Source organism: Alexandromys fortis, unplaced genomic scaffold, assembly GCF_014885135.2.
Source record: "Alexandromys fortis isolate MF-2015 unplaced genomic scaffold, M_Fortis_MF-2015_v1.1 scaffold_219, whole genome shotgun sequence".
In the NCBI taxonomy this organism is placed as follows: Eukaryota; Metazoa; Chordata; class Mammalia; order Rodentia; family Cricetidae; genus Alexandromys; species Alexandromys fortis.
In genome coordinates this window covers 946916-966507 of record NW_026068092.1, presented here as the reverse complement: position 1 = coordinate 966507, position 19592 = coordinate 946916, and the positions used below count along the sequence as shown (strand labels likewise).

General features: G+C 49.1%; 1 protein-coding gene across 1 annotated transcript in view; it reads right to left on the bottom strand.

The window, feature by feature from the left end:
- The window catches only part of Prodh (proline dehydrogenase 1), an 18214-nt gene extending 14809 nt beyond the window's left edge, over positions 1 to 3405 (bottom strand). Inside the window, exon 1 of the mRNA XM_050122900.1 lies at positions 3098 to 3405. Coding sequence (XP_049978857.1) covers positions 3098 to 3367 — 270 coding nt within the window. The 5' untranslated portion in view covers positions 3368 to 3405. The remainder of the gene's footprint in view (positions 1 to 3097) is intronic.
- Positions 3406 to 19592: the final 16187 nt, after the last annotated feature.

Below are 19592 nucleotides of genomic sequence, written 5' to 3'. Positions count from 1 at the left end.
CTATATATAGATCCTGAGATGCTTTCCATGGGAGGGGTAGATGAAGGAATGGCCACCTATGGCAGTCATAGGTGACCAGTCTCACCCTGGTCACTGAGAATGGTGAACACACACAGACAGGGTTGGCGCCATTAAAGCCAAGCCACCATTTCAAATCTGTCTCAATGTCACTTATGTCCTGGGGCGTCACCACCTGAGCTCAGGGCAGCACTAGTACTATCCAGGTGAGTAGAACCTTTGAAAGTTTATAAATTTGTACCAGTGATAGAGACAGTAAAACAAGCCAGGCGTGGTAACACACTTCTGTAACTCAGCACTTGAGGATCAGGAGTTCAAGGCCAGCCTCGGCTATAAAACAAGACCTCATCTCGCAAGGAAAAATGACGGGAGAGGTGGCTGGTTATAAAGTGCTTGCCTTGAATTTGATCCAAGCCCAAGGGAGGCAGAGACAGCCAATTTCCCAGAGCTCACTGGTCAGCCACCCTAACCTAAAAACCTGTCTTAACCAGGGCAGGCAGACATGATGGCAAACTCCTTCAGTCCCAAAATTCAGGAGGCAGAGCTCTGGTCCAGGTTGTGAGTTTCAAGACAGTCAGGGATGCATACTGAGAAGCTGGCTCAAACACACGTTTTAAAAGTAGGGCAGGGAAGCCTGGCCTGGTAATACATACCTTTAATCCCAGCACTTGGGAGGCAGAGATGGGTGGGTCTGTGAGTTCGAGGCCAGCCTGGTCTACAGAACAAGTTCCAGGGCAGCTAGGGCTACACGAAGAAACCATATCTCAAAAAAAAAAAAAAAAAAAAAAAAAAGTAGGCAGGGGAAAGGCCAGTAAGATGGTTCATTGGGTAAAGGCATTTGCTGGCAAGCCTGATGATCTGAATTCAGTCTCTAGGACCTAGATGGTAGAAGGAGAGAATCAACTCCCAAAAATCATTCCCTGGCTTTCACGTATGCACTGTGGTACATGAGTGCTCACATACATACACATAATAAATAAATATTAAAGCAAATTTAAAAATGGACGGCACTGAGGAAGCACACCCAAGTGTATCCTTGGGCTCCCATACATGCATTCATGATCACACAAAGAAGTCTCAAACAATGTCCAGGAAATGATGACAGTAAAACCAATTCTCTGCTTTGGCCCCTTGGCCCCAGAGAACCACTGTAATTTGCACCCAATCTCTTCATCTTGAGCTCACAATCAAAAAGAGATAGCCTACCCGGTGTGGTGGCACATGCCTTTAATCCCAGCATTCAGAAGGCAGAGGCAAGCTGATTTCAGAGTTCAAAGCCAGCCTGGTCTAGAGAGTGAGTTCCAAGACAGCCAGGGCTACACAGATGTCAAATAGGCTTGATGTAAAATAGGCTGTTTCATGGTCCCCAGCAGGGCTCCAATCCTAGGCAGCAGTCCCAATCTCAGCTCCTCAGAACAAGTCTGGTTGCCCACTGCCCCAGCTAGAGTATCAAAGCCACAAGGCCTGGGTCGATTGTTCTTAGTCCAGCCCATTAGACTAGGATCTGGGAAGCAGAGCTCGGGGCCTGGCTCCAAACCATTTTCTTCAACACCAGGCCCTGAGGCCACAAGCAGTGATAGCACAGATCTCAAAGGCAGGCTCCCAGGGCACAGCCTGGACAGGTGGAGCCAGGGTGGGGGTGGGATTTGCTGCTTCCTCCAGGAACCCATAGCACACCCCAAGGCTCCAGCACTACCCAGAGCAGGCACCAGAGAGCCAGAGGAGGTGACTGGCCCTCCCCCTGGTCTCCCACAGTACCCTGATTGACACCCAGGACTCACCCTCCTTAGAACCAACCCTCAGGCCCCCAGGGGACACTGCCTCTCAGCTGGGAGCTCATAGAGACTGGGGGGGGGGTGAAGCAGAAACTGCTGCTCATCTTGCCCCCAAAGCAAACGCAGTCACCTATGATACCTGAGGGGATGGTCCAATCCCTGCTCTGCAGGTAGTTAACCACTCTTTTCAAGTCATTGCTGCCCAGCTTGCCGCATCCTCCCTCCTAACTGAAGTGCTGGCACCACTGGCAGATCCCATCCAGCTGCCCTTGCTTGGCCCTTGCTTCCCCCTGCTAGGGCTCCTTTTCCTATGTACCCCTCTTCTCCACTGGGCGTTATTCGGTGCATTATGACCCTGCCTACCACAAACATACCTGGCCTCCCACACTCAGATGAGAGCCTTTCTTTTACTCCTAGGTTCCAATGCTTACAATCATTCTTCCAGGGGCTTCCGGCAGCACTTCAATTCTGTCTCAACATGGTTGTGAGGTATGACTCACCTCCTGCCCTGCTGTGGCCTCAGCTAAGTTGTAAGTGTAGCTCCCGCTCCTCCAGACTCACTACCCTCTTAGAGATATCTTCCAGATCTGTCTCCTTTCAAACATCAAAGGCCACCTTGAGATAACTTATCACTAACCCTTCAAAACTGGCTCCGCTTTCCCCAAAGGAAAGCTTTCCTCAAAGCTACCATGTTGCAGTTTAAAGTTGCATGTTTTCTAGTCTCCGAGAACCTCCAGCTTCTACACTACACTCCAGTTGGTGCCCGCAGCCGGCAGACCAAAGCTGTCTGGAACACAGGTAGAGATGAGGTACCCTCCTGCCTGTAATCAGAGTACTTGGGAGGTGCAGGCAGAAGAATCAGAAGTTTTTGAATCCAGGCTCTTCAACTGTATAATAAATTTAAACACGAAAGAGAAAAAGTTGGGAGTTTGACCTATATCCCAAAACTGTTCGGAGTACCTGTGTTTGGAGTGGCTGGTCACACTTGTGGAATTCTGGGGTCCTAGCCTAGATAAGCCCTTCAAGCATGACAAACTTGGAGCTGCATGGAGGATACCAGATTTATCACGGGTGACGGCTGTATTCCTACACACAGTACAATCTTAAACACTATCAGCCTTTCTTTCTAATTGGTAGTGACTACAAGTAGGAAACTTCACGAGGTGAGACGGCCCCCTTTCTTGCCTGCCCAGCTTCAGGCCACGCTTGAGTGGCTCTGCCTGACACTTTCAAACTCTGAAACCCGCTGGCCGCGCCGATGTCCCCCCGCCGCTGCTGTCCACCTGTCCACCCCACCCGCGCACCTTCTCGTGGTGCGCTAGCAGCACCGGCGACGCACACAGGCGCAGCACCAGCAGGTTGCGCACCAGTTCCCAGCTCCGCCGACTGCGGTACGCCTCCTGCGTGTTGTCGAAGTTCACGACTGGCACAGGCCGCCGCACAGCTTCGGCCGGGCCCCATGCCCACACAACCCCTGGGTTCGCAGCGGGCTGCTCACGGGCCTGCGTCTCTGTTGAGAGACCGGCGACACGAGGTACCGCTGAGCGCAGAAGGAACACGCGCCTTAGAGCCATGGCGGAGCCAACGCGGGCGCCCAGGAGGCTTAAGTACCTTCGGCCAGCCACGCCCCAAGGTCACGCCCTAATTACGCCCCATCCCCGGAAGCCCCGCCCACCATCCCGTGGCTCTGCTCCCTTTTTAAGAAACCTTGTCCTGCTCCGCAAGCTGATCCATCTCCTCCTCCGGAGCCCTTCCCTGGCGCGCTGGTTGGTTTGGCTTGATTCCCGTGACTGACCACGCCTCCCAAGCCCGCAGACTCTACTTCTACTCAGCCCACCCTCAGCTTTGCCCCTCCAAAGACCCACCCCTTGGGAACCGTGATGTTTAGCCCTGACATTTTCTTGTCCCCAGGCTGACCAGGTGGGTCCAGAGTCCACTGGTCCATGACACCCTGGCACACTCGGATCCTCCGTTCCCCAGCAGCGGGGACTCACAGCTAAGGCCAGCCTGCGAAAATTCTGTACCAGAGGGTGGTCTCTTCCCATCGCTCCACCCTGCCTAAAGTGCTGTTTTAAAAGCTGCCTTCTCTGTGGGTTAGTGGTGGCATATGCCTTTAATCCTAGCACTCAGGTGGCAGAGACAGGCGGATCTCTGTGAGTTTGAGGCTCAGCCTGGTCTACAGAGTGAGTAAGTTTCAAGACAGGCTCCAAAATTACTGTGAAACCCCGTCTCAACAAAACAAAACAAAAAAGCTGCCCTTTTCTGTTTCTTTTTTGTCCTTTAGACCCACCTCTGACAAGGGACAAGCAAGGGACCCCAGGCTCCCCTGTGAAGCCTTGGAGCTCTAGTGGTTCCTCCCTCCTTTACCTCTCCACATCCGGTACTGCCAGCAGCAGCTGTCACCTAGGGACCCTAACTGCCTCTACCTTGGTGCACACTTCACTGTCACTCACCCCATGTGAGACATCCCATCCTCCCACAGAGATCTAGTACGGTTGTGGGTAGCAATATGACCCCCCAATATCCCCTACGGGCTTGGCCCTGCCTTTTCTATACCTCTCCAGAAAAGTTTCGGAGCCTCGGACTCTCTTGTCTATCTTAACTGTGGATATTTAGAGCTGAGTGATTCTTCATGGTGGAGACTGTCCTGTGCTTTGGAGAATGTTTATCGTCATCTTTGGCCACAGATGGCAATCACACACACACACACACACACACACACACACACACACACACACACACTTGAAATAACCTAAAACATCTCTGATATTGCCAGATGTCCCCAGAAAGCACAATTCCCATTTGTCTTAGCTGAAGATGACTTCCTAAGGCAGGACTCAAGTTTTTCCTGCTGTAACCTAATGGGGAGAATGCCAGAGGCATCAAAGTCCAGAGGCAGGAAGTCAGGAGGACCCTACAGCAGCTCAGAAACTTGACCATAGGAAGCAGGCGACCCTTGGAATGGTAACCACGACCATCTACCCATCCTCCTTTAGGCCTAACCCACATTCACCTCACTCCTCCATCGCTGCTGAGCTTCTGGGCAGTCTGTTGCATGTGTCTGTAGGACATCCACTGCTCCTGCTATGCTCACTGCGTAGTTCCCTTTCTTCTTCCTGAGACACTGGAGACCCTGCCATCCTCCACAGCAGCCAAGACCCTCTTCTCTCCTTCACTACTCCCTGCCACATTCCAGCTGATACTTTATGTGGCTTTGTTGACAGAAGGAAGGACAGAGTGACATAGAATATCTTTCGTATCATAGGTTCTAGGAGTCCGGCTCATCCTCCAGTCCCTACCCTCTTCTCTGGGTCATCCTGGACCACACTTGGCCTTCACCCAGCACCTGAAGGCCAAGTGGCTGATTTAGATAGTTGGGACCTTCTTTGGGCATAGCTAGGGCTTGGACCCATGGACTTCCAAATAACTCTGTCACTGTGTTGAACTTAGGCCCCTTTGATGCCATGTGTCCAGTGGTTTGACTACATCCAAGCTCCTGCACCTGGTAACCAGTATTGGACCCCCAAGTTCCTGCGCCCCAACTTTGCCCAGATCACATTTGGCAGGAGAGATGCAGGTGCATCTCTTAAGAGATATGTGCCCAGAAAAAGAAACCACACTGAAAATGTGCCCATTTGTTGTTGGCCTTACTAGCTCACAGGAGCCCTACTGCAATGCTCTTTTATGAGCGTGGAGGAGAGGGGTCCCTAGCCCTCCATCTATGCCACCCTTCACTGCACCATGATGGGGAGACTGGTGGAGTTCCTCATTATCTCCACTTATGACAAAATGAGACCAAGCCATGTGTTACAAGCAAGATGGCCAGGGCTCCTTCATTGGAACCCCAGCTACAGCTGGCTGATCAAGCCCAAGACACCTACCACTGACCAGAGGGGACCATTCTGAAATGGTCCCCTGAATTGAATTTCTGGGGTGGGCTAAAGTTTGGTAACTCTCCAGTAATCATGGACAGTTTCTAAAGCCAAGTCTGTTGCTGTTGTTATTGTTATTAAAATTTACTGGCTGGGTGGTGGTGGTACACACCTTTAACCCCAGTATTTGGGAGGCAGAAGTAGGTGGATCTCTGGGAGTTCAAGGATAGCCTGGTCTGCAAACAATTTCCAGGGCAGGAAGGACTGTTACACAGAGAAACCCTGTCTTGGAAGAAAAAAAAAAGACAAACAAACAAAAACATCTCACTGAGTAGGCAGAGATGACCTTGGTCCTCTTGCCTCCTCCCACCTAGGATTAGCTGTGCGACAACCACCCTTGGCTTAAGTGGTGTTGAAGGTCAAACCCAGGGCTTTGTGTGTGCTAGGCTAGCACTCTGCCAACTAAGCCACATCTCCACCCTTCAAATTTTGTTTGTGTGTGTGTGCATGTGTGCACATATTTCTGCTTCATTATATACTAAGGAAAAATTTGCAACCTTCCTGGACATGTACAGACTTGTTCTTCTCTTTAGTCCCTGAACGAAGCATCTAAGCAGCTCCCCCCACGGCGCTTCCAAGGCGTTAGGTGTGACAAATGTGATGGTTTGAGTGAGAGTGGTCCCTTAGGTATGTATGGATGAATGCCTGGTCCACAGTGGAGTGTCTGAGAGAAGATGGAAGGGTTAGGATGTGGCCTTGTCGGAAGAGGTGTGTCACTGGGGTTTGAAAAACCCATGCCAATCTTACTCCTCTCTCTCTCTGTCTCTCTCTCATGCATGTATGCGTGTACACACACACTCTCTCTCTTTTTCTCCCGTCTGTGGTGATATTTTGTTTGTGCTTTAACAAATAAAGCTTGCCTGAAGATCAGAGTGCAGAGCTAGCCACACTAGTTAGTCACAGAGGCCAGGCAGTGGTGGCACACACGTTATATCCCAGCACTTGGGAGGTGGAGACAGGAAGTGCTATGGCTGGGCAGAGAAAGGAATATAAGGCAGGAGAAGACAGGAGCTCAGGATTCAGTCTGAAGTTTCATAGAGAGGCATTCAGTCTGAGGATTCACAGAGACAGGATCTTGCCCACTTTGGTCTGATGATTTCATAAAGGCAAGAACTAGTGGCTAGCCGGGCGGTGGTGGCACACGTCTTTAATCCTAGCACCTGGGAGGCAGAAGCAGGTGAATCTCTGTGAGTTCGAGGCCAGCCTGGTCTATAAGAGCTAGTTCCAGGACAAGCCCCAAAGCTACAGATAAACCCTGTCTTGAAAAAAACATATATATAATGTTTTGTCTTCATATGTATCTGGTGTCCACAAAGGCCAGAAGAGGGTATCAGCTCCCCTGAAAGTTGAGTTATAAGTAGTTGCGAGCCCCTGTGTGGGTGCTGAGGACTGACCCTGAGTTCTCTGGATGATCAGCCATGCTCTTAACTGGCGGACCATCTCTAGCCACATGAAAAGGAAGCTGGGGGTGAGCTGAAGTACATGGGAGGATGTACTCGGGTTACATGCAAACACTTTGTCATTTTATGAAGGAACTTGACAAGCCTCGGAGGTTTGTACCCGCAGACACAAAGTAACAAGTGTGCTTTGGAACACCAGAATCTAATGGACCATTCAGTATCCAGAGCGCCTTGAAGGAACTACTCAACTTTAGTCACTGTTGATTTCTACCTTTCTGAGGACAATTGCTGTCCTTTGCTTTCAGCCCAGAGCGAGCAGCTATGGGGGCACTGGGTCTTGTTCCTGTTTCATAATGGTACATTCACGATAGGCAAAAGGTGAGAACAACCCAGCTGTCCACTGACAAATGACTGGGAAAATCAAATGCAGTCCATCCATTCAATGACATTGTTGGGCTATGGAGAGGGGTTAAATGGATTTTATTGTCCCACTGAGATACGGGCATCACTATGACACCTTCAGCATAGCACACTGAGAGCCCATCTGTTCTAGACACATATCAGTCACATGTCACTGTGCCAGGCCTGCTGGCACACACCTATGATCCCAGAACTTGGGAGACTGAGGCAGGAGGATCTCAAGTTTGTGAACTTGGCTACATAGCAAATGTATTTAAAACAAAAGTTAGATTTTTTTTGAGACAGGGTCTTACTATGCAGCCCTGGCTGGCCGAGAACTTGCTATATAAACCAGGCTGACTTCAAACTCAAGATCCACCTCCGTCTCCTTCTCAAGTTCTGGGATTAAAGCCATATATTCCACGACACCTGGCAAAAATTAAACTTACTGAAAGAAGCCAGATTCAGAAGACCATATGCTGTATGATTCCATGTATATGAAGTCTCCAGAACAGGCCAATTCATAGGGACAGCAACCACAGAATCAAAGTCAAAGAATAGACGGGAAACTGTATGGAAATCATGGCACGGGTAAGAAGGGGATCGACGGTCATGGGCTAGAGTTTCCTTTAGGTATGAAAATATTCTGGGACTAGACAGTAGTGACATTCCCGCAGCCGTGTAACACAGTCATATCGAAGGAGTCTCGGGAAATCGGTGCCAGACCCTCCATGGATTCCAGGATGGAGGGAAACTCAAATCCTATAATGGAAATGTCATAGAATTTGCATATAACCTATATGTGTCCTCCCAGATACTTAAGTTGCCTCTAGATGAATTACCGTACCTCATCCACGTTAATACTGTGTGAGTCCCTGGTACACGATGTCATTTAGGGAACAATGACAAGGAAAGCCTCTTTTTGTTCATGACAGATGCAAATTTTTTCAGCTATATTTGGTCTTTGGTTGGTTGAGTCCACAGATCCAGAAAATAGGATACAGATGGCCAGCTGTATAGTAAAATGCTTCAACTGTGCCCTATGGTGAATGAATTGTATGCCATATGAGTGGTGCCTCAATAAAACTGGTGTGTGTGTGTGCGTGCGTGAGTGTGTCCAAGTCACACTGTTTGCTTCAAAGCACATTTGCTGGACATATCAACAAATAAATTGAGAGCCTAGGGTAGTTTCTGGCATGGCAGGGACTGTTTTTTGTTTTGGAGAGGTTGTTTTTACCTTGCTTTGGTTTGATGTGGTTTTTTGAGACAGGGTTTTATAACATGAGGGGCCGGCTTGTTGGGGTTTCTGTCCTGCCCAGTACCCCACAGCCAGCAAGTCCCAAAGAAAATCACACACAGGTCTACATAGGTTATAAACTGATTGGCCCATTAGCTCAGGCTTCTTCTTAGCTCTTATCACTTGTATTAACCCAATATTCTGATCTATGTTAGCCATGTGGCTCAGTACCTTTCACAGCGGGGCAGATCACATGTTGCTTCCTCGAAGTCTGGGCAGGAGTGCGAAGGGAGCTTCCTGCTTCCTAGAATACTCCTGTTCTCATTGTCCCACCTCTATTTCCTGTCTGGTTGACCCACCTATACTTCCTGCCTGGCCAATCGGTGTTTATTTAAAACATGATTGACAGAATACAGACAATTCTCCTGCACCAAGGTTTCTCTATATAGCCCTGACTGTCCTGGTACTCATTCTGTACACCACCAGGCTGTCTTTGAACTCACAGAGATCCACCTGCCTTTGCCTCCCAAGTGCTGGGAGTAAAGGTGGACCTTGAACTTCTGATCCTGCTGTGTCCACTTCCCAAATGCTAGAATTACAGCTTGTGCCATGCCCAGTCTATGCATTACCGTGCATCAAACCCAGAGTTGCATGCACGTTAGGCAAACTCTCCACCAACTGAGCTACATCCCCAGACTTAGTTCTCCCTCTACTCATACTCGGGAATGTACTGGGTTTTTTTTTTTTTTGTAACAGACTTTTTTGCACCATAAGTCCCCCAATCACGGCACAGAGACTTATAATGAAAGCTTGGCCTTAGCTTAGGCTTGATCCATTAGCTCTTATAACTTAAATTAACCAATTTCTATTCATCTATGTGTTGCCACGTGACTCATGGCTTTTACCTCTCTTCCTGCATTTCTTGCTCCCTCTGCATCTGACTGGTGATTCCCCCTTTCTTCTTCCCAGAGCTCTCTCTTTCCAGACATCCCACCTAAATCTTCTGCCTAGCTATTGGCCATTTAGCTTTTCACCAAACCAATCAGAGTGACACATCTTCACAGTCCATTTGTTTTGTTTTGTTTTGTTTTGTTTTTCTGAGACAGAGTTTTTCTGTAGCTTTGGAGCCTGTCCTGGAACTAGCTTTTGTAGACCAGGGTGACCTTGAACTCACAGAGATCCACCTCCCTCTGCCTCCCAAGTGCTGGGATTAAAGGCACACGCCATCACCGTCCAGCCTTCACACAGTGTAAAGGAATATTCCAACAATTTCTCCTTCAGCTTTGAGCATGATGTTGGAGCTTGTCTTTGTCACTGCTCTATTGCTGTGAAGATACACCATGACCATGGCAACTCTTATAAAAGAAAGCATTGATTGGAGGCTTGTTTACAGTTATTTCAGAAGCTTAGTCCATTATGAAAATGGTGGGAAGCAGACAGGCATGGTGCTGGAGCAGTAGGGGAGAGAGAGAGAGAGAGAGAGAGAGAGAGAGAGAGAGAGAGAGAGAGAGAGAGACTGTGCCTGGTGTGTGTTTTTGAAACCTCGAAGTCCACCTCCAGCAGTATATCTCCTAATCCTTCTCAAACAGTTCCATTAACTGTGGATCAAGCATTCAAATATATAAACCATGGGAGCCCCTCTCATCCAAAGAATAGCATTCCATTCCCTAGCTCCCCTAAGCTTGAAGCTGTTTCATCACGGAAAATGCATCCGATCCAACTTCAAAAGTCCCCATAGTCTTTAAAACTGTTTAAAAGTCCAGGGTCTCTTCCGAAACTCACGGCAAACTCTTAACTGTAACCACCTAAGAAAGCCAAATCAAAAAGCAGACTGCATACTTCCAGCATGTAAGGGCACAATATACATGACCATTCCTAAAGGGAGAAAGGGGACGTGTGAGGAAACCGTGGACTAAATGAAACCAGAAACCAGCAGGGCAAGCTCAATTCTGCATCTCTGTGTCTTCAGCATTATTCAGATCGCCAACTTCTTTCTAGCTTTGTTTATTACAACACGCTTCTCTCTTGGGCTGGTTCCACTCCCTGCTAGCAGCTTTCCTTGGACAGCTCTGGCACCTCCAACCACTTGGGGTCTCCAGTGCAATCCAGGCTTCACCCTCACAGCTTTGCATAGTGGCCTCTCTAGCCTCCACGCAGGGACTCCCCTGTTATGTGTCTGGCCTCGGTGGCTCTCTGTAACCCTAGAGGAAGATTTCACAACACTTTTACTCCCGTATCCTTCTCAACTCTAAATCCAGAGCCACACGACGGAAGGTGCCAAGTTCTGCCTGCTGGGGCTGGAGCCTGGCCCCTTCTTGAATTACAGTTGCATAAGCCTTCCTTTGTTGATATTTTCCCTTTCTGTGTAAGCTTTCCTTTTATTCCTTTTCACAGGTAGGTTGACAGCTTCTCTGGTGTGTGTGTAGGTCTCACCCCAAGGGTACCACTCTTGTGTTAGTCAGGGTTCTCTAGGGAAACAGGTAAGATTAAGATAGATAGATAGATAGATAGATAGATAGATAGATAGATAGATAGATAGATAGATAGATAGACAGACAGGTAGACAGATAGGTAGACAGATAGATATAGATGCAGATATAGATATCCTCTAACAAGGCCACACTTATTCTAACAAAGTCACACTCCCTAATCCTTCCCAAACCGTTCCACTGTGGACCATGCCTCCAAACGTGAGCGTGTAGAAGCTGTTCTCATTCAAACCACCACAGAGCTCCATCCGAGTTATATTTCTGCCTTGTATCCCTTGTATTCCTACATTGCTGAGATATTTGCCTACCGGCTCCCTATGCTCGTCCTGATGTGTGAACTTCTGCTTCATGCTCTCTACCCCCCTCTCCTGGTAGATGCCTCTGTCTGCAGGTAGGGGCATCCATTCACATTTGTTTAATTTGGGGCTTGCCTTTTCTTGATATCAGCCCACACCAAGCTTGGGCCTGTATTTGCTATCCCTGTATATAAATCCTACATTATGCATTATCCCCTTACCCATCCAGAAACCCTGCTCCACATCCATTTAGCTGTGTCATTTGGTTCGTTTTTTCAGTAGTAAAATATGATTGGGTTGGGACGGTCTGTGCCTGTGCGAATGTGGTCATATGTCACCATGGTAGTCACTCTGCCTGCCAGACCTTCAGGAAAGTCTCTTAACTTCCAGTTCTTTCCCTTGTAGAATTGTATACACCATCGACTGCTGTGCGCTACATTCCCAACCTTTCCACACAGGCTCTATGGTGCTTCTCCATTTGTAGAGGGAAACTGAGGTTCAGAGAGACCTCAAGGCTTAGATTAGAGGCAAAGATCCCTATCATGAGAGTCTCTTGCTTTTTCCCAGCGTCTGGGATATGCTAGGTCCATGGGCCTCCTCAGGGTAGCCAGCTCCTTCCCAGAGGTACGCAGGCCCAGGAGGCAGGACTATGAAAGCAGCTGGGCTGACCAGAATGGAAGGGTGGGAATGAGAGTGAAGTGGAAGCTGGACAAATGCGTCTCTCTGTGAGTGTGAAGGAGGAGGCCTTGAGGTACAAGATGCCTTCATTGGCAGGAGCAGCCCTGAATAGCACTGTACTGACTCTCCTTCTCCCAGAATTCTCCTAGTCTGGTCTCTCCACCTATACTTCCTGTCTAGCTACTGGCCAATCAGCATTTTATTAACCAATATGAGTGACAAATCTTTACAGTGTACAAGAGCATTCTCCCACAGTACCCTGGAACTGTGATGTTTGCAGGGTTCTCACCGAGAGAGTTGACAAGACCTAGGCAGAACTGAAGGAGTGAGACCATTCCAAAATGCTATTATTTTAATCTCCCCGAATCACCTCCACCATACACATGTACGCACCCATACGCACGTGCGCGCGCGCGCACACACACACACACACACACATTCAGGATGTCTGAGATCATTTCACATGAGCTCCTGGGATCCTGTGGTGTACATGAGGAACTGGCATTAGCAGCCCAGGAGGGCCTGTCCCCTTACCTGGTTCACCCCTGTCTGATTCAGCCCACCTGAGGCATCATGTCCCTCTGGATGAGCCATGCAATACCTGGAGAGCTCTCAGAAGAGCAGAGCTGGCCTCCTACAAGACCCATCTAGCTCTCCCTAGGGTGGGACATTGGCTGCAGGCTGCCTTAGTGAGGTCACCAGGGTCTGCTAGCAGGCTGGCCCAGAGTAGGCAGTGTCATTTTACATCCCTCTGTATACTTTGAGTTGCTTTAATATTTGCTTTTATGTTCACGTATGTGTACATATGCATGTCCATATGCCCTGTGCATATAGGTGTCCACAGAAGTAGAAAGAGGACAGCAGGGTCACTGGAGCTGGACTCACCCCCTGATGGAGGTGCTGGGAACTGAAGGCAAGTTTCTTAAGTACTCAGCCCTCTCTTTACCTCCTATTATTAACCCCATCAGTTGAAAAATAAGACCACTAACACAGCCTAAAGCCAAATTTGAAGCAAGCTTTAATTAAATACTGGCCAGGTGGATGAGCTGGCCAGGTCCATACTTGGCTTCCCAGGAAATGGCCCTAAGTCATAATTTGCAGGGGCTTAAAATATTTCCCATCAGGTCCAATCAGGAGCAAGCATACATCCTGATGTATTTCCTGCCTGTGAACCGCCCATATGTGATCAAGCTCGTATGGTATATTTGGGTCAAACAAGCTTGTTTAGGGAAGTGAAAATGCATAGCTTATTATCTCCCACAATCCCAGCACTAGGAAGGCAGTGGCAGGCAGGTCTCTGTGTCTATGGAGCAAATTCCAGGAACTATTTGCCCTTGGGCAATGGGCTTGCAGATCCCGTGCATTTTTTGTTTCATGGATTTCTCAAGTTTCTTAAAGTGTAAGTTTGGCTATCACACTATGTCTTAGTGTGAAGAGACGCTATGGCTAGGGCAGTTTATAAAAGGAAACATTTCTTTCTTACAGCGTTAGAGGCTCAGTCCATATCATCATGGCAGGGAACATGGCAGCAGGCAGCCATGGTGCTGGAGACTAAGATGGAGCTGAGCGCTCACATCTTATCCAAGAGAAAGAGGCAGAAAGAGAGGGACTGGGTCTGGAGTGTCTGAAACCTCAAAGCCCACCCAATGGCATGCCTCCTCCAGCAAGACTATACCTCCTAATCCTAAACAGTCTACCAACTGGGGACCAAACATTCAAATATATGAGCCACAGGGACAGTTCTCAATCAAACTACCACATTCCATTCCATGGCCCCCATGGGCCTGGAGCCATAACACACTGCAAAATGCATCCAGTCCAACTTCAAAGGTTCCCACAGCCTTTCACAGTCTCAACACTGCTTCAAAGTCTCTTCTGAGACTCAGGACACTCTTTTAACTGTAATCCCCTGTAAAAGCAAAATCAAAAGGTAAATTGCATACTTCCAACACACAATGGCACAGACTATACCTCACTATCCCAAAATGGAGGAAAGGAGGCACACAGAGGAAACACAGGACCAAAGAAAGCAAGGCTGCAGCCCAGCCAGGCAAACTCCAAACCCTCCATATCTGATGTCCCAGGGCTTAGATGGCTCTTCAGATCTCCAACTCCCTCCAGCTTTGCTGACTGCAGCACACTTACCTTCCTCTCTTGAGCTCGTTCCACGCCCTGTCTGCAGCTCTCCTTGGCAGGTATCCTGGCTCTGGCATCTACAACATCTTGAGGAAGGTTTGACAACCCCTTTACTCCTATGTCCTGCATGACTCTCAGTCCGAAACCATGGAGCTGACGCTGCCAAGCTCTTCGCCTGCTCTGAAGGAGCTTGGCCCTGCTTGAGTGACATTTGCACAGCTTTCCTCTGCTGCTGCTCTTTAGGAACAGACTATTCTTAGGCCTGTTCTTTTCACAAGTGCAGGATTAGCTGGGTGGGGTCTCACTCCCTTTATTCTATTTCACAGCAGACTCCTCTTTAAACGTCTCATCTCCGGGAGCACATGACTTGCTCCAACATTACATTCCCTGTGCTCTTTTGCTCGAGCTGTAGGGTTTGCATTTCTCTTTGCACTGCCTGCTCATTTTCATTGTAGATCTGTGTAAGTGATTGGTAAGCACGTGACAGTCAGTACTAGGCTGTCTTGAAATCTCCTCTGCTAAAGATACAAATCCAAAACTTTTCAATTTAGCCTCTGGCTGAATTTTTTGACAAGGGCAGGAAGCAGCCACATTCTTTGCACAAATATCACAAGAATATTCTCTAGGTAAATGGCTAATATTGCTTCCTCTCTGAAACCTCTTTAGTTGTGCCTCCATAGTCCACATCAGCAACACTGTCTCTCAAGATCCTACTAGAAGGGCCCACTGTTAAAGCCTTCAACAGATTTTCCAGTCAAAGGTCCCAAGTCTTCCATGTTTCTCCAACAAGCAGCATGTTCAGGTCTGTCCCAGAAGTCCCCGAGTCCCTGGTACCAACTTCTGTCTTAGTCACTGTTCTATTGCTGTGAAGAGACACCATTACCAAGGCAACTTATAAAAGGCAGCATTTAATTGGGGTCTCGCTCACAGTTTCACAAAGTGGGTCCATGCTCATCAAGGCAGGGATCACAGTGGCAGGCTGGCAGCCATGGTGCTGGAGCAATAGCCGAGCTCACATCTGATGCACAAAATGGAAGCAGAGAGAACACAAGCCTGTTTCTGGCATGGATTTCTGAAAGTTCAAAGCCCACCCCCAGTGACACACCCCCTAGTACTCTCTAAACAGTCTTTCAGCTGGAAGCCAGACATTCACATATCTAAGCCTGCAGGGCTCCCCTGAGCTACAGAGAGCAATGTCTTGAAGGAATAGGGTAAGAAGTGGCATGAGCTGGCATGGGTAGCTGGTGGAGGGTGTCCCTCAGAAAACTGGCTAATGTTGAGCTGCCACAGGAAACACAGAGTTAATCAAGAGGCCCCTCCTGCTCCTGCACCCAGCAGCAGCAAGCATGGTGGCAGAAGGGTGGGGAGTCACTCCTGACCTCCTAATACTGCAGCCAGGAGAGCTAACAGAAACAGAGCAATGAAGTGTTGGGGTGTCTGAGCCCTGGTTGCATGGCAGTGTTATTGAAATTTGGGGTGTTGGAATGAGAACGTCCTACATAGGCTCTTATGTTTGCATACTTAGTCTCCAGCTGAACTGTTTGGGAGGATTAGGAGGTGTTGAAGGAGGCTTGTTGCTAGGAGTGAGGTTTCAAAAGCCCAGCCTGTCTGTCTGTCTGTGTCTCTCTCTTTCTGTCTCTCTCTGTCTCTGTCCTCTGTGTGTGTGTATGTGTCTGTCTGTCTGTCTGTCTATCTCTCTGTGTGTCTCTCTCTGTTTCTGTCTTTCTCTCTCTCTCTGAGTCTTTCTCTCTTTCTCTCTCTCTCTGTGTATGTGTGTGTCTGTCTCTCTCTGTCTCTGTGTGTCTATGTGTGTATCTGTCTCTCTGTCTCTGTCCTCTGTGTGTGTGTGTCTGTCTGTCTATCTCTCTCTGTATCTCTCTCTGTTTCTGTCTCTCTCTCTCTGTGAGTCTTTCTCTCTCTCTCTCTCTCTCTCTCTGTATGTGTATGTGTCTGTCTCTCTCTGTCTCTCTGTCTCTTTCTGTGTGTCTATGTGTGTATCTGTCTCTCTGTCTCTGTCTGTCTCTCTGTCTCTCTGTCTCTCTCTCTCTCTCTCTGTCTCTCTCTCTCTGTCTGTCTTTCTCTCTGTCTCTCTCTCCACCTGTGGATCAGGATGTAGCTCACAGTTGTTGCCCCAGCACCATGTCTGCCTGCATGCTGCCTTGCTCCTCGCTCCTCGCTGTGATGATCATGCACTACCCCTCTGAAACTGTAAGCAAGGCCCCAATTAAATGTTTTCCTTTATAATGCTTGCCTTGGTCATAGTGTCTCTTCACAGCAATGGAACGGTAACTAAGACAGAATTGAAATACCTCCTGAGGGAGGCTCATGAGACTCCAGCTAGACAAAGATTAGAAACTTGGGGGAGATTAGAAACTTGGGGAGATGCCGGAAGGCCCCTCTAGCATTATAGGAGTGAATAGCCGATAGGGGAGGGGACTCTGACCAGCTGAGGAGAGAAGAGATCTTCAAACCTGCAAGCTGTGCAGAGAGCTCCAGCGTTGTAGGCTTTGGGAGTTATCACCACACATGGGTGGCTTTACAGTGACAGGGCTGCTTTAGAGTCAGCACCAGTTCCTAAACACCCCTCAGGTACAACCCCATCAGTGGTCCCAACAAAAACTCAATGGTTCACCACGTTGGACTTTGGTGCCACCATTATTTTAGTTTGTCATGGGCTCCTGTTCTGGGGTGACTGAATGTGTGTGTCATGTCTCCCTAGGAAGTCTCTCACACAACAGCTCTTCCCGGGGATCCTGGATTGTGGACTGTGGGGTGCATACCCCAGACAAGCCCAAGACATGTTGGAGGTGTCGAAGGATGTAACAGGACACCCAGTCTGCTGTACAGAACCGAGGAAGTCAGCCAGGCGGCTCACCTGGGCCACAGGTACCTGTGTAGGTGTGTCAAACACAAACATGCAATAGAGTGCGCCCCGAACTCCAAGTCTCTCTTCACGTTGAGACCCTTGGCTGCAGATGTGAGCCTATTTCTGGGCTCTCAATTCTGCTCCATTGGCCTATGTGCTTATTTTGAGGTCAGAACCATGTTGTGTTGGCTACGGTGACTTTGCTATATATATATAAAACAGTGTGGTGCCTGCAGTTTTGATCTTTTGCTCTGTGTCTTTTGTGGTTGCACAGGGATTTAAAGTCTAGATCCACCCACTACTGGATCTGGATCTGGAAGAAATGACACAAGCTCATTCCTGTTGACAGCAGCCAAAGCGTATAGTCAACCTACTTGTCCATTCCAGATAAGTGGATAAGGTACATGGAGTTTGTAATACTATCTGGACATTAAAATTGAAATCCTGTCATTCGCAACAACTCGGATGAACCTGGAGGATGGTCTATTGAGTGAGATAAGCCATACGTGGAAAGGCAAACACTGTGCTTACTCACATGTGGAGGCCAAGAAACGGACCCCTTGACGCCGAGAGTAGAATCGTGGCTACAGGTGCTCAGTGGGCATCAGTGGCGGCCAGATTAGAAGACGTTCTGGCTTCTGTTTTCCAGCAGGATTACCATGGTCAACGAGACCATGGCACAGCTTTCCAAAGAGCTGCAAGAAAGGAGTCTGAATGTTTTCGCTGCAAAACCATGGTAACTGTTTGAGGTGATGGGTATGCTGAATACCCTGATTTGACCATTATATCACATACCAAACAGCCTTTATGCACAATATCTAAGCATCCAAATATGCACAATAATTATGTGTTGCTTACAAATAAAGCCTTAAAAGACAAGTAAGCAGAACCTTGCTGCAGCCCCAACCCTGGGGTACCTCCCATGCTCCAGCCCCCAGCCCTGGGCACCTCCCATCCTCCAGCCCCCAGCCCTGGGCACTTCTCATCCTCCAGCCCCCAGCCCTGGGCACCTCTCATCCTCCAGCCCCCAACACTGGGGCGCCTCCCACCCTCCAGCCCCCAGCCCTGGGCACCTCTCATCCTCCAGCCCCCAGCCTTGGGGCACCTCCCATGCTCCAGCTCCCAGTCCTGGGCACCTCTCATCCTCCATCCCCCAGCCCTGGGCACCTCCCATCCTCTAGCCCACTGCCGGTCTGCTCCACACACTGCTGTCTCCTCTTTGGCTGTCAAGTGGCAGCAGGCTTCAGTGGACATCAAGGAGAGGAAGAAGGACAGCATGGATGGCTGCTCTAAGACCCCGACACCATCATGTCAGAGAGGATACTGGGTACATTTCTATCCAGTCTCTTTTCCTGAGTACGCATGTACATGTGTCTGTGAGTACACAGGGAGGACAGTTGTCCCAGGCCATATGGGTGAAGCATGTACACATCTACCTTTAGAAGAAAGAGATATATGCACACAATGGAGGCCACCTTTTGCGTGACCCTAAGATCACTAAGTACTCTCCCCGATGCTTTTGCCTCAGGCCTTACCTGTCTGTCACCTGCCTGTCCTCCTTCTCTTTTAGTATACTGAATACCTCATTTGTCCTGTTTTTGTATTACTGGTGTTCCGCTCATTGTCTGTCTATATCACTACAGGGGCCTAAACATCCCAGAATAAGCCTGGGACCGCTTCAAGTGGCAGATGCTGGACAGGCCATATCAGGGACATGGCTCTCCATTTGTCAAGGGGCCCTTGGGCAAATTAGAAGACTTTAGCAGCTGTGCCCACTAACTGCTAGTGGGGGCGGGTGGAGCAACAACAGTTGGGAGATGCCCTGACACATGATCTAGGTGGATGTCCTGGTGGACATGATTGGTGGGGCAGGGGTGGGGCAGGGGTGGGGCAGACAGAGAGGAGGAAGGGAAGAGGGGGACAGGCAGGTAGTCAGGCTTGGAGGTCTGAGGGATTCTGTCCAGCAGGGTCTGTTGACCCGCAGTGCTTTCCTGCCCATGCAGAACAACTCAGCCCTCAGCCAGACTCAGCCACTGCTCCATGCAGGCAACAGGACACCCTGTTGGCAGCAGCATGCCGGGTTGGGTGGACAACCCTGCATAGCTGGGATGGGGGTACCCTTTGAGGTCCATCAGTCCCACAGAAGGCAGTGGAGAATAGCACCTATATTTTTATGACAGAACCCGCCATTCATGAGCACTGCCACCCTTGCATCAAGGCAGTCTCCATGGAAGTCTCCAAAGAAGGTTCAGTTATGCTCAGTGCACAGCAGAGTGGGCGCAGGGAACATGGGTTTTTCTCTAGTATGCAGTGGACCAGAGGAGGCCAGAGTGCCAGCAGGTCTGCAGCCTCTCTCCTACCTGGTG